The sequence below is a fragment of the Urocitellus parryii genome, chromosome 2 (assembly GCF_045843805.1).
Source record: "Urocitellus parryii isolate mUroPar1 chromosome 2, mUroPar1.hap1, whole genome shotgun sequence".
In the NCBI taxonomy this organism is placed as follows: domain Eukaryota; kingdom Metazoa; phylum Chordata; class Mammalia; order Rodentia; family Sciuridae; genus Urocitellus; species Urocitellus parryii.
Window position 1 is genome coordinate 74,925,723 of NC_135532.1, and position 13,879 is coordinate 74,939,601.

The 13,879-nt window shown below is 37.9% G+C and overlaps 1 protein-coding gene across 1 annotated transcript; it reads right to left on the minus strand.

The window, feature by feature from the left end:
* Nucleotides 1-6,411: 6,411 nt before the first annotated feature.
* On the minus strand, nucleotides 6,412-8,502 carry Slitrk1 (SLIT and NTRK like family member 1). The gene has a single exon (XM_026406438.2). It carries the CDS (start codon nucleotides 8,500-8,502, stop codon nucleotides 6,412-6,414), a length of 2,091 nt encoding a protein of 696 aa, XP_026262223.1.
* Nucleotides 8,503-13,879: the final 5,377 nt, after the last annotated feature.

A 13,879-nucleotide genomic window follows, 5' to 3' on the forward strand; every position in this document is an offset into this window, starting at 1 on the left:
AGTCTAATGAAGCAATGTTAACCGGATTCACAATTGAGTTCAATTATCTACAAAATTTACCTAACTGATTAGAAATTAGCACATAATTCCTATGTAGCTAATATTACATACCTTTCAGAACAAAAGATTTTAAATATAATAATTTAATCATGTAGCATCATACTAAGTATGTCAATCAGCTATTTTAATACAAATACTGAACAACAAAGTGTGGATTCCAGTATACTGTGTAGGCCATGTCATGGTGTTAAATTCCTTCACTATTTTGTAATCTTAATATTTATTGGAAGTAGGAATCAATTCTACATATACACAATATTATTCAGATCTGATTTCTGTCATGATGTACCTGCCTTTCTCATTTAATATGCAACTTGGAAATGTTAACCAGGATATCAGTTTAAAAAGGAAAAGTGCACAATAAATGTCACAGAATGTGGACAGAGCCATTATTGTTTATAGTAATAGTGGCCGTTTTCCACTTATCCCCTTTTTTCTAGGAGGCAGAGACTACTTCTTTGATAATGCTAAAGAGTGGCCATTTATTGTTTGTATTTGAAGCACTTCCATTTTTCACTATATATTGACTTTTTTATCGATATGCTGCAGCTGAGCATGTTTCCTTCCTGTATTCTTCTGCCAAGAAAAGAAATGGAGTTAGAGGCAAAGGGAATAAGACATAGAAGTGAGTAAACACATCTCTCTGCTTACTGCTCTGTGATTGTTAAATGTTTAGAGTTGAGCATCTGGATGTTACTACTAAGTAATTAAATATTAAGTTTTACTAAACAAAAAATAGCAAGGGAATTTTTGGCTTTACAGTAAATTTATAAAAGCATATGAATTAAAGTTTCTGTAATCTGCTCACATAAAAATTACACAAATCAAACATAAGTGCTCAGCACTAATTACTGCTAAACTTCTTACAATATCACAAATATTCTATTTAATTTTCTAAATGAAAATTTTATATTTCAAATAACTGAAATTGAAAATCATTAGTAATTCACTTGTTAAGATAAAAACTAGTTTGTTTCTTTTTGAAATAGTCAGAAAACCCTTGATGAAGTTACAAAACAGCAAGCATTATTTCCATTTTACAGAAAAAGAAATGAAAATAAAACCAGCATGGTAAAGTATCTCTTTCATTTAAAACATTGTTTGAAGATTTTCAAACTTTTGCATTATAACTAATGTGATGACTGCATTTTTCCAAATGACTAAAATCCTAAATTACTTAAACAAAATAAACACAAACTGTTTTAGTGGTATTCTTCAAACAATGCCAATGATATACTATTCTTCAATGATTACAGTGACATCTATATCTTATTATTGTGGTTATAAAATTTGGGGTGTTAGTACTGCCTTATTTTCTTTTCCTAAGAAACTTTCTATAATAAAATTGACCCTTAGATTCTTCATTGGTGGATTTAACTCATCATGGATTAAAAATATTTTTAAAGAGTGTATCTAGGGCTGGGGATATAGCTCAGTTGGTAGAATGCTTGCCTCGAATGCACAAGGCCCTGGGTTCAATCCTCAACACCACAAAAAAAAAAAAAAAAGTGTATATATACTGAATATGTATAAGCCTTTTTCATTGTTATGATTTCCAACACAATAGAGTACAATAACTATTCACATAACAGTTACATTTATCATGTATTAAAAGTAATCTAGAGATTACCATATGGAACTTAAGCATTTATCGTTTTTGATATCTGTGGGCATCCTAGAACCAATCCCCCATATACCAAGAAATAACTCTTATATTTGTGTGTGTGTGTGTGTGTGTGTGTGTGTTTGTACCATGTGCCCAGTTAACATTGGCAGTTGAAAATATAGATCTAATATATTCAAAATTATTTAAACTGTTAAAGAGTTCTCCAGTAAGCTTTATGCAAAGTTCAAGTATGAAATGTAATTATATTTCAAGAGTATAATATAAGATATATTTAGAAAGTAAATGGGAGAAAGGTAGCCAATTGGATAATTAAGATCCAAGCCAATAAACTGAAATTGCCAGTCAATTGAGGTAAAAGATTTAAAGAAAATCTAAAATGATTTTTCCACTTTTTAAAATTTCATTTTAAAATTATAGTTCTTCAACACAGCATCCATTATTATCTTAACTCTCCAGTGTTTTTTTCCCCAAAAAATTCAATCACATTTTGATATGTCACAACCGAGTCAATGTCAGTTTATGTTTCAAATTACAATATAATATGCTTTTCATGGAATCAAAATTTGAAGGTATTTCTTCAGATTTTAACTCCAAGAAGAAACATCTTATATGTACTATATGTTAGTTTTGAAAATAACATTTTGCCAACACTATAGATAAAAGAAAGTGCCTGGTGATTATATAAAACCTGTTTAATATCCCCCCTCTTCCTTTTGTTCAGGGCTAAATTGAGGTAAATAATATAACTTTAAAAACTTGAATATGCTTTTACTCTAATTCTGTTAATAGCATACAGAGACCATCTTTCAAAAATTAAATACCATATCTTATTTTATAGATATTTAAATGAGAGAAAACGAATCAAAACAATATATGCTAAAATTAAATCCTTAACACAGTTTATATCTCTATCTTTTTCAAATAAACACAAATAAAAATATTTATAAATTTTCTAGTAGAAATAGTGAATTAGTAACCAATGTAATTAATATGCCTTTTATGTAATTACATATTATAAATGCACTCTTCACTGTTCATCCTTGCACATTCATCCATTTCTCTGTACATACAATATAAGATTTATTAGAAACCTGAAAAAGCTAAATTAACAAACTGTCTTTGGATTTACCAATATAATTTTAAGACTTATTAAAATGTTTGAAAATTCTAATTACATCTAACCCAAATACTGTTAAGAATAAAACTCTTTATGTAAATTTTAGATCAGCAATTCCAGCTTCCTCTTACATAAATATATAAAATAGTTAAACAATAAATTTCTATGGCAACAAGTTAGGTTCTAGGATATTCTTAGTAACAGAAACTACTACTTTCTTTAAAGCAATGGAACTAAATAAAATATCTTATTCTTTTCTCTTTTTTTTCATTAGACCTGACCCAGATCTCTTCATCTCTTTGATGAATTAAAAAAGAATGATTTAACTGGAAACAAGATATCTCAACTAATACAAATGACAAGTAGAATTATATGAACATTTTATGTAAAGATGAAATAAAAAGAAGATGCTAAGTACTCCTAAATGAAAGAGACATGGTAAGAACATATGGATTATGTGTCCTGCAAACTAAATATGTGTATAAATTTTAATTAAACACAAATCTATTAAGCTCACACCTAATATAAAGTGGCAATAATATTATATCAAAATAGTAAACAACCAGGTATGGTGGAGCACGACTCTAATCCCACCTGCTCTGTAGGCTAAGGCAAGAGTTCCAGGTCAGTCTGGGCAACTTAGCAAGACTCTGTCTCAAGATAAATATGAGAAAGCTGTGATGCAGTTCAGTGGTTGAGCACTTGTCTGTCATACATGAAGCCCTCGGTTTGATTCCACTTTTATGTAATAGAAACAGTAGTATCATACTAAATTATCCTGTGGTTTTGAAGATTAAGCTGAATGATTATGTGAAATGACTATACAAAAACTATTAAAGTTACTATTTTAAAAACAATGGTACCCCTTCAACCTTGGCTTCTACTTAGTAATTCCTTTTTAATCAGGATGAGGAAAAGTTGTTGCCCCTGTGCAAACCTTCTGAGAGGTCTAGTTTCTGGAATTATACTAGTCATACATCAGTTTTAAAAATTACTACCCTTCCTCAGTAGACATCTTTTTTAAATGCCACCTTCCAACAAAGTCATTGTTTCTATACCTGCCTTTGTTTCCCCCCTTCTCTGGGTCATAATGTTGTAGAATATGTGGCTCTCTTCTCCAATTTTTCTATCACAAACAAATCCTTTGGTTCTTATCAGAAAACCATTCGTTTTTTTCATAAAAGAAGCAAAACTTTCAAAATAAAAATAAATAAATAAAAAACAACCCATAATATTTGTCAGAGGATAGTAGATCCCAGTTTTACCATATGAAATGCAGTCCACAAACAAAAGAACCAAGAGAAAAAATGATGAATGGCCTTAGGAACTGTCATGGTTTATCATAAAGATTTTATTTTAAAAATGTTAAAATAAATAGTACATAGTCCAGAACAGCATTGTTCTGGGAAATTACTTCCCTTTAGAATATGAGTTCTAGATGGCAAATCTATTTAAGACTGGTTCTGGACTTTCATCTTTCATTAGGTGACTTAGAGTTCTATACTTTTTTTTTTCTTTTTTTTCTTTCTTGTTTTTTTTTTTTTTTTTTGTCTGTGGTCTGAAAGTTTGTTTTTTTTTTTTTTTTTTAACATACTTCTCAAGGGTGGATATGTGGTGGAATGAAAATCCCATCAATATGTGTGGTTTTGTAGCCTAGCTGTTCATAAAATACACTTGCTTAGAAATCCCAGAGGAATGTGACTGAGGCCAGAATTGCATTGGTTCATATAATTCAAATACTTCAATGCTTTTCTTGTTAATTACTGGGCCACAACCAGAAATCCAGATGATGGGAGAGAAACACTTCTTTAGGATAATGATTGATTTCCATAAAGATGAGTGCTTTAACAAATTTCAATATGCAGTTGCTGGGGCGGGGAGGGTGGGTGGACGCTAATTAGTTTTACCATTTTCAGCAGATGTTGGATTCAAAATGCCAGCAGCATCTCAAATGCCAGTCATTAGGGCTGTCTTTCATGGAGGAGTGCTGACCAATGAAATCTCCACTCCGTTTAATGAGACCGATCTAGGCAGAATCAATTAAATCAAATCTCTCCTAACATCCTTAATATATCTGCAGTGTAGGCAGCACCAACAAAAGCAGCAGCCAGGGATTTCCCGTATTAATAAAGGGATTCACTGCCGCATTAAGAGAAGGGGGCAGGGAGGAAGTGTGTTGGAGGAAGACCTTACTTAGTGGACAGGAGAAAACCCATAAAGTCTGAGCAGGGGCGGGGGTGGGGACTAGGGAAAGAGGAGCTACATAAAGGGTAAAAGGCTAAGGAGATTAGAGAAAAGAGCCTTAATGTAGCTCAAGAAGGGGATCCACCCCCAACCGTTTCCCTCCCCACCTCCCTTCCACCGCAAATCCAATTTAACAGTTGCAAATATAAGCTGGAAAAATGTAAGGACCCAGATTTGAAAACATTTTCACTTTAATACTGAAAAAATATGCCATTATAAAATCCTCGAATAGAATTAGTAAGTTTCACGTGCTTCCTTGGTTCTTCTTTCCTACTTTATAAGTAAGATTTATACCAGCACAGAATTGCTACCATATGATCGCAGCCTAAGCACTAGAGTGACATTAATTGGTCATGCTTAACTGCCTCAAAATCTTTTTTTTCTTAAATAATTACACTGGTACTATAATAGAAATCATGGGTACTTATTTTACATTCAGATGGAAGGCATTATTGGATATGTATAGAAAAATATTACCCCTCAAAAAATAAAATAAAACATTACCATGAAAATAAAAGAACCCAAAACAACCCCTAAAAACTTCCCTCAACAAAATACATTGCTAACTCATAAAATGGACTGATGATTAGCCATGCAAATGTCTTAAATAAAACCTTTACATTTTTTTTTCACAGTAAACATACTCTTGGAACTGCCTACTGATCACAAATAATGGCGAAATGGCACTTTCTGATTATACTGTATTTTGTTTATAGAAAGTTTGATGATGGGACTTATCAGGTAAGAGGATGGGTGCTGTGAAGGAGACGCCATCTCCAGTTGCTGGGAGGAGCAGGGGGGTGAGGGGCGGGCAGAGTCCCTGGAGCGCGTGGATTCCATGCGAGCCATGCAGCACTTTTCGTGTGTCAGAAGTCAGTTACTTATTTACAATACATTCATGCCTTCGTGCAACTGCCCATCCCTGCGTAGCCAACAGGGAGCCATCATGGGGCTGTCCACAGGGGAAAAATAGATATCTATCTCTCTATATAGATGTGGATATATGTATATATGTATAGAACTGCGGCAGCCATCCCCACAGGTCCTTGCCCGGGGTAAGAGCACTGTCAATTCTTCTGGCAGAGCCCAGGCTGGGCTTTCACTCAAAAGGACCTCAGAGCATAGAGCAAGCTAGTTGAGCGCTCTCCCAGCTCCGCACAGTCTGCTCTTTGTTTCCAGAAGGGAGCTGCTATGAGGTCAGACCCCTTCAGTTAAGTGAGTTTATCGTTATTTATTTACTTATGTCCATCAAGGCTTGGGGCAAGCTGGATTTGGGTCAGCGCTCCTCTAACCCCTGGGATGCCGGCGGTAGGGGAGGATGTTGATCGCTTTCCGGCTCCCCTCTCCTGTTAGGGTTGAGGACTTAGTCTGAGAGCGAGTGAGAGCCACAGTCATACACTCTATGGGACCCGTCTGCGTTGTAAGGCCCATTGTGCCAGTAGGAAGAGTCACAGACTGTCTGTAGGGAATTAATTTCGGACGCCGAGGAGTTGGCATCCCTTCTCTTGGACCGTTTTCGGTTCCTCAGGATAAACACGAGCATGCCCACAACAGTGAAGGCGGAAGTGACAAACACCAGCAGCAGTCCCGGGACCAACACCGAGATGGACACCCTGCTGGTGTCTAGGTAGGAGTTGGAGTGCGTCCCGGTCTCCGCCAACCCAGTGCTGTTTTTACTGTGCGAAGCTAACGTGGGCGAGATCCTCGCATACAGCTGGGGGCAGATCTCGTCATTAGAGAGGAGCATGAAATCCTTTCTAAAGAAGTTCACAGGCGTCTCACACTTGAGGTCGCTCATCAGCACTTCGGAACCCAGGCGTTCTGCCCATTGTTTGAAAGGCACAATGGTGCAGGAACACTCCCAGGGGTTTCCATGCAGATCTATCTGAATGATGGAGGTTAACTGGTCCAGTACCCCTGCCACCGGGAGGTACATAAAGTAATTGTTGTGCAGGCTGAGCTTAGAAAGCGAGACCCCAGCGAAAACGTCCACGGGGAGGGACCTCAGCAAGTTGTTGTTGAGAATGAGGATCCTCAGTTTGGGCATGGCATTGAAAGTGCCGGGGAGAATGAGCTGGATCGCGTTGTACTCCACGTTCAGGTACTCTAGATTCTGCAGTCCAGCGAATTTCTCCCGGGACAGCGTGTCCAGATAGTTGCTATCCATATACAGCCACCTGAGGTCCAAAAGGTTCTTGAAAGTGTTGTTCTCCACGGTGGCGATGTTATTGTTGCCCAGATCCAACAAAATGAGATTCTTGTAATCCACAAAGTGAGATTTTCGGATGCTGTGGATCTTGTTATCTCGCAGAAAAAGCTCCTGCACGTTGGAAAGCTTGGGCTTCAAATCAGCCAAACTGCTCACGTTCCGGTTGTTGCAGTTCATCTTTAAACCCGACCCTGGGATGTGGTCGCAGCTGCAGCCCCCAGGGCAGGGCAAGCCATTGACTGGGGGTTTGTTTCTGGCGCTACCCGTTGCTATCGCTGTTGTGGGTTTGATTTTGATCTGCCAGTTGCCTGGGATCTTTGTACCTCCATTTGGAGCAGACCCTGGGGTGATATGATCCTCTTGCCCATTTGTCTTGAAAGGAGTTGGCAAGGGGCCAGGAACAAAGGTCTCTTCTTGGGCAGGGGGCGCCGGGAGACTAGAATCCACTCGATTTTTCAAAGGGCACAAGTCCTGTTCGGTGGTTTCATTGAGGTCTTTACCCTGTAGTCTGGTGGGGGCTTCGCAGACCACTCGGCCGATCAGGGCATTTTTGGGAATGTTTTCCAGCCATTCTTTCAGGGACAGCAGATCACACGTACAGTCCCAAGGGTTATCCTCTAGCAGGATCTCAGCAATGCCAGGGATTTGCTCCAAGACCTCCTCATAGGGCAGCGTTTTCAGCCTGTTCCCCCGGAGGTCGAGGTGGGTGATGGGCACATATTGGAACACATTGGCAGGTAGGGTACTGATAAGATTGTCATTTAAAATGAGTACCTCCAGCTTGTTCAAGTCCTGGAAAGCTCCGGGGTCTATATCCCGTAATAAATTAAAATCAGCCTGGAGGTATTCCAAATCGTCCAGCCCCAAAAAAGTCTGCTTTCGAAAAGACTTGATCTTGTTGTTGTTGATGTGTAGCCTTTTCACCAGCTGCAGCCCCAGAAAAGCCCCCGGAACGATTTCATGCAAGCCATTGTTTTCCATATGCAAACTAACTGCATTATAAAAGTTAGCGAACTCATTAGGGAAAAGTCTAGTGAGGGAATTGCCATGCAGAAATAAATGGTAAAACTGGGAAGTCGGGGCGGTGAAACGCTGCAGACTTGTAAAGCCCTTTTTTTCACAGTCTACGTGTAGGTCCCCTTCTATCTCATTGCAGGAACAGATCTTCTCTTTGCAAACGTCCCCTGTAACGTTTCCAGCGGCAAAACAAAGAGACGTCTCCAGCAACAGAATCCAAAGCAGCATTTTTAAAGCGAGCAATTCATCCCCGATCTCATCACAAAGTAACAGCAACCATCCTGCTCGCCACAGACACAATTCAAGTTCATTTAGTGCTCCAATGTCCGAACCCAGGGAAGGAGAAGAAAAGGGTTTGGGGGGGTGGGGGTGGATTCCTTCCTCCCTAACCCCCCCGCACTGCAATAGCCCAGACGCCAGTCAATAATTATATTCACAAACTATTCAGGCACGTAGTGCAAGGCAAGCAAAAAAAGAAAGAAAAAGAAAAAAGGAAAAAAAAATTCTACTCTACCTCAAACCTTTAAAGATAGCCCCAAAGAAGTTAAGTATATACATATAAATTAAAAATATACCCTTACAGATCTTGTCTAGAGGTCCTCACTAATAAGAAAGGGAACAATGCTAGTAATTAGAAGCAAGTGCATGTTAGAGAAACAAGCAGGTTTGCAGCGTAGTACAGGCGCACTGCCTGTGCATGGCTGTGCGTCGGACTGACCTTGCCTCTCTGATACAAAGCAGGCTTTTCGGCGGCTTCTGTTGTTGAGGCTGCTGGTGGAGTTCTTGCTGTGGTTGCGGGTTGCCCAGAAGTCCCCCCGAGGTGCTGTCCAGTCCCCCCGGTGCTGAAATCACGCCCGACCAAAGGACTCACGCTGCCCAGCCAATGGCGCTGGAAAATTTCCGCAATCGCTGCGTTTTGTGGTTGTCCATCCTTTCCCTTTCCTCCCCTTTGAACCTCTTCAGGCTTTTTTTTTTCCCCTGTGCTTCCACTCTCGCTTACTCGCTCCTCTTTTCTTGTTCTCCTCTTTCTTCTGCTCTTTCGGAATTACGTGGAGGGGGGAGGAGAGAGGGGGAGCTAGTTGTCTGAGGGAGGAAGAGAGCGCGAGAATGGGGCGGGGGGGGGGGTGGATGGGGGGGAGTTGCTAAGAAGCTCTGCTCGTTCCAGCCTGGTGCACTCTGAAAGATCTGACACCCTCTGCTGATCTGCAGTAGCAAAAATCCATCTGGTGAGGGAATGCTGAAGAAAAAAAAAAAATCAATCCACGTACAGGGCAAGCGTTAAAAATGTGGGCATTAAAGGCTGTCGATCTACATAGACGCTTGTTTTAAATGGATTATTTAATTCTTTTTGCGTGCTGAAAACTTTACCCTTTCCTTTCCTTAACAGCCTCACAGCCCCCGCTAGCTGTATCGTTCGGAAAGCAGTGCTTTTAAAACATTTATTTCCCAATGGCTTGAATAAAATTAGTGTCAGGGTGTCAAGCGAACAGCAATTTGAGGTAATTATACTGCACGCCATTTTCATCGGTGCTTTAAATGCATTTCTGCCTTCTCTGCGGTACAGCGTTTTATGCTACTTGATGTTTTTGAAACCTTTTTTTTTTTTCTTGGCATGTTGAAAGTGGCTATTCGGAACATACATTGCATAATATCACAACTAGGTATGAAATATTTGTTGCAAGCTATATGATTTAAGCATACTCTTTTCCTTTTTAAAGTTTCTGTAGAAATTTACTCAATTTGGTCGTTGAGAGCTAGGTTTTTCTGATGATTTCTTGAATGTTATTTAAGTCTGCAGGATGGATATACAATGCATGCGTCTGTCTTTTGATTCCAGACCCCGAATCTTTCACTGAGACCTGGAAAAGGAGAGGGGGGGACAGGAAAAAAAATCCCAATTCGTGAGTGCTCTTGACCCACTGTCAGGCAGGCGGGTGTACAGCAACACACACACACACACACACACACACACACACACACAGACATCCACCCACCCACCCCCACACACATACACCTCCCCGCCCCCACTTCTTCTTCTTTTTCTTTTCCTCTCTCTCTCTCTCTCTCTCTCTCTCTCTCTCTCTCTCTCTCTCTCTCTCTCTCTCTTTCTCTCTCACAAATACACACACACACACACCCCACATACAAAGTTTGCACTTCAGATCTGAATGAATTTAAAATGCATACAAGTAAATAACCAGTTGCTTTGAGAGGAAGGAATAGAAATCCGGGGTCTCTTGAGCTCTCTAGAAAGATTATCTGCTGGTAGCCTGCAGCACCTCTCCTCACAGATGCTTGCTGGGTCATTGGTGCTGGGGAACAGAATGCTCTGTTTTTTTTTTTTTTTCCCAGCAAGAGAATCACCAGGTTCCTCAAACTTGAAGCTTATTAATAATATACCAAGTTCCACATGCTTTCCAGAGGGGCAAAAGTGAGATAATACTGCTTCTCTATCTATCTTTTCTTGAAGTGGACACCTTTTCCATCAATATCCAAGAATTTTCTGCATCATTTGAGCATTTGGAATTCATATGATTAAAAAAATATTGCTTGGTGCTTTCTTCAGTGAAAGCAGAGATGTAAGTTTACACCATTTTTCCTTTTAATTACATATTGGCAAGTTGGAAAGTTGTTACAAGCTGGCAAAAATTTTGTATTAAAAAACAAAATTTGAGCGTGTGTGCATTTTGAGAAGGCTAAAGAGTGAAACTTTGGAGAAAGAACTTAAATTGGGGGAAATTCCCAAGGTTAAGGAGAGTGTTACATGTGTTAAAGTGATTTTTCTTTTCTAAATTTAGAAAGTGCTTTTGTGTGTGTGTGTGTGGGGGGGGTACCTTGGGGATTCTTAACCACTGAGCCACATCCCCAGTCATTTCTTTAAAATATTTTATATAGAGAAGGGTTTTGTTGAGTTACTTAGGGCCTTGCTAAATTACTGAGGCTGGCTTTGAACTCAGAATCCTCCTGAGTCCCTGGGATTACAGGCATGCATCACCATGCCCTGCCTGGAAACTAAGTCTCTCCTCCTCCTCCTCTTCTTCCTCCTCCTCCTCCTCCTTCTTCTCCTCCTCTTCCTCCTCCTCCTTTTCCTCCTCATCCTTCTTCTCCTCCTCTTCCTCCTCCTCCTTCTCTATATAAGTTTATTTATTTATTTATTTTTATGTGGTGCTGAAGTTGGAACCCAGTTGCCTCACACATGTGAGGTACTCTACCATTGAGCTAAAGCCCCAGCCATGGAAACTAATTCTTAAAAGGAAAAAGTTTATACATATGCTTTCATCAAATCAAATATGTTGCAATCCTTTTCTGGTAAAATTCAGTGGAGGAGGGGTGGGATTAACTCTCAATTTAGTATATGGATGAGGGAGTGGGTGGAGAGCTTTCTACAGACACACCATTATACTACTGAAACAATCCTGTTTTTACCTAATGCCATTACCACATAAAGAGAGAAAGAAAATAGCTTAATCAATTTGAAACCACTTCTGAAAACAAATTCTATGCATTTGAAAACTGCAGAGTAGTAGAGTTAAATTGAAGGAAAAGATACTTGGGTTACTTTGTGAATAATAGGACTTAGTTATGAAACATATTGGCCCTAGACTCTACCCTGAGAAGGGAAAGCAGCCTAGTGCAGTGTCAGTGAAGGATAGAAATAGGCATGGCTCTGAAGAGGAGAGAGAAAGAATGCTGGATGCATAAAAAGAATATATATATATATATATATATATATATATATATATATATATATATTTATGGTGATCATCTACAATCACACTTTTAACCATAATTGGTTACTATTGTTTTTTACCTGACCGAATAATACCTGTATGTGAAGGAAGCCGAAGAACATATTTAAGTTCCCTTCAATAATCACATTTAGGTAACCTGAAATTGATATTCAGATTGCATCCTCCTCTATCTCTATCAATTAAATTATTTTTCCCCACCTCTGAAAGCACAAATCAAGTTACCATTTATAGATGTTATAAAATGCTTCCAGTTTTATTCTCTTCAAATAGTTTATTGTATTTGTGCCATAAAAAAGTGTGGTAGTGTGCTCAATATATATTCAACATAACTGAGTATATTTTTGTTCTTCAGCTCATTTCACATGATAGTTTTTAAGTATGATTTGATATTTAATTATAAAAGTAATTATGAACAATGAACCCTGAAAAGAAAATGTGAAGGTTTTCCCACCTCTATGAAGATAATCATTACAATGCTGAAAGCAAAGAATATAGACACAAATATATGGTTCTACTCAAAACACACCTTTTGTAATGAGCTACCAAAATACTTAAAATAATTATGTTTATAATAAATGCATTTTAGAGAAATAAAACAAGTTTGAAAAGCACCCAAACAATTCCCAAGGATAATATCAAGTATAACAGTTAATTTCCTTATGGGAATTAAACACATATGAATGGGAATTTTTATGTGAGCTAAACATTTTCAATGCCTTCAGGGAACATTTCTTTGGCACTGATCCCTTTCCAAAGGGTTCTACTCCATGTATTTGAGTTCAAGTGAACTTTTTTCAATTGCTTTGCCTCTCATAACAGATGATCTTAGCAACCATAGATAAAGGACTCTCCAGTTGATGATGAGAATGGATAATATTTGCTCAGGGCTATAGTTTCATTTCCAGGCTATGACCAGAAGGATTTCAGTTGTATCATTAAATGTTCTTACATTCTTATTCTCTCTCAAGTTCCTCTTTCAACAAAAGTTACAGGTAATCACAAAATGAGGGCATCATTAGTCAATCAACCATTTTTCCAAATAAAATGATCAGATACTTCCCTATGTTCACTACACATTTAAAATCCAAGAGTAGAGTTTATAGCAAATATGAATTTACAGTAGTTGAGCACCTCTGGGTTTAATCCCTGGTACTATATATTATATACTATTATAGTATATGTATTATATATACGTGTGTGTGTGTGTGTGTGTATGTATAATTTTTTTTCTTTTATTCCTGAAATAGGGTCCACTAACTTTCCCAGACTGGCTACCTTGAAGTTATGATCCTCTTCCCTAGCTCCTTGAGTTGCTGAGATTACAAACCCAGAATTAATTGAATGTATTTTTATTCTTCAGATCATTTAATACAATAATTTTAAAAGTACTGATTTGATATTGAATTATATAATTGATTATATTTTTGTTGAAGAAAGATAAAATTATGGAAGACAAGTTCACAGATATCTTTTCCTGATCGACAATGATTTTTATCCCAGGTATTACTATTTGTAACTTATTGGTGCAGAGTGAATTTGATATTATCATCCTATTTTATAGGTGCACAAACAGAGACTGCAGAAAATGAATAACTCCCCAAGGTTAAATAACATCACTTGACTTTGCCTACAGTTAAAAAGCTACAGACTTATGAGCTTAGCTTTTACTCATACTCATAACTCTCTATTTGTTGTTAATGTATAGTATTACATATTACCTTAGTTGAGCTGTCTCGGGATGAGTTCCTTATTGATAAACTAAGACATTGTAGTGATTTTTAAATCCCTTCTAGCTCTTTTTTCCTGAATCTAAAACTCTTTAAAATATTTTCAGAAAAAGTCCAGCATCTATC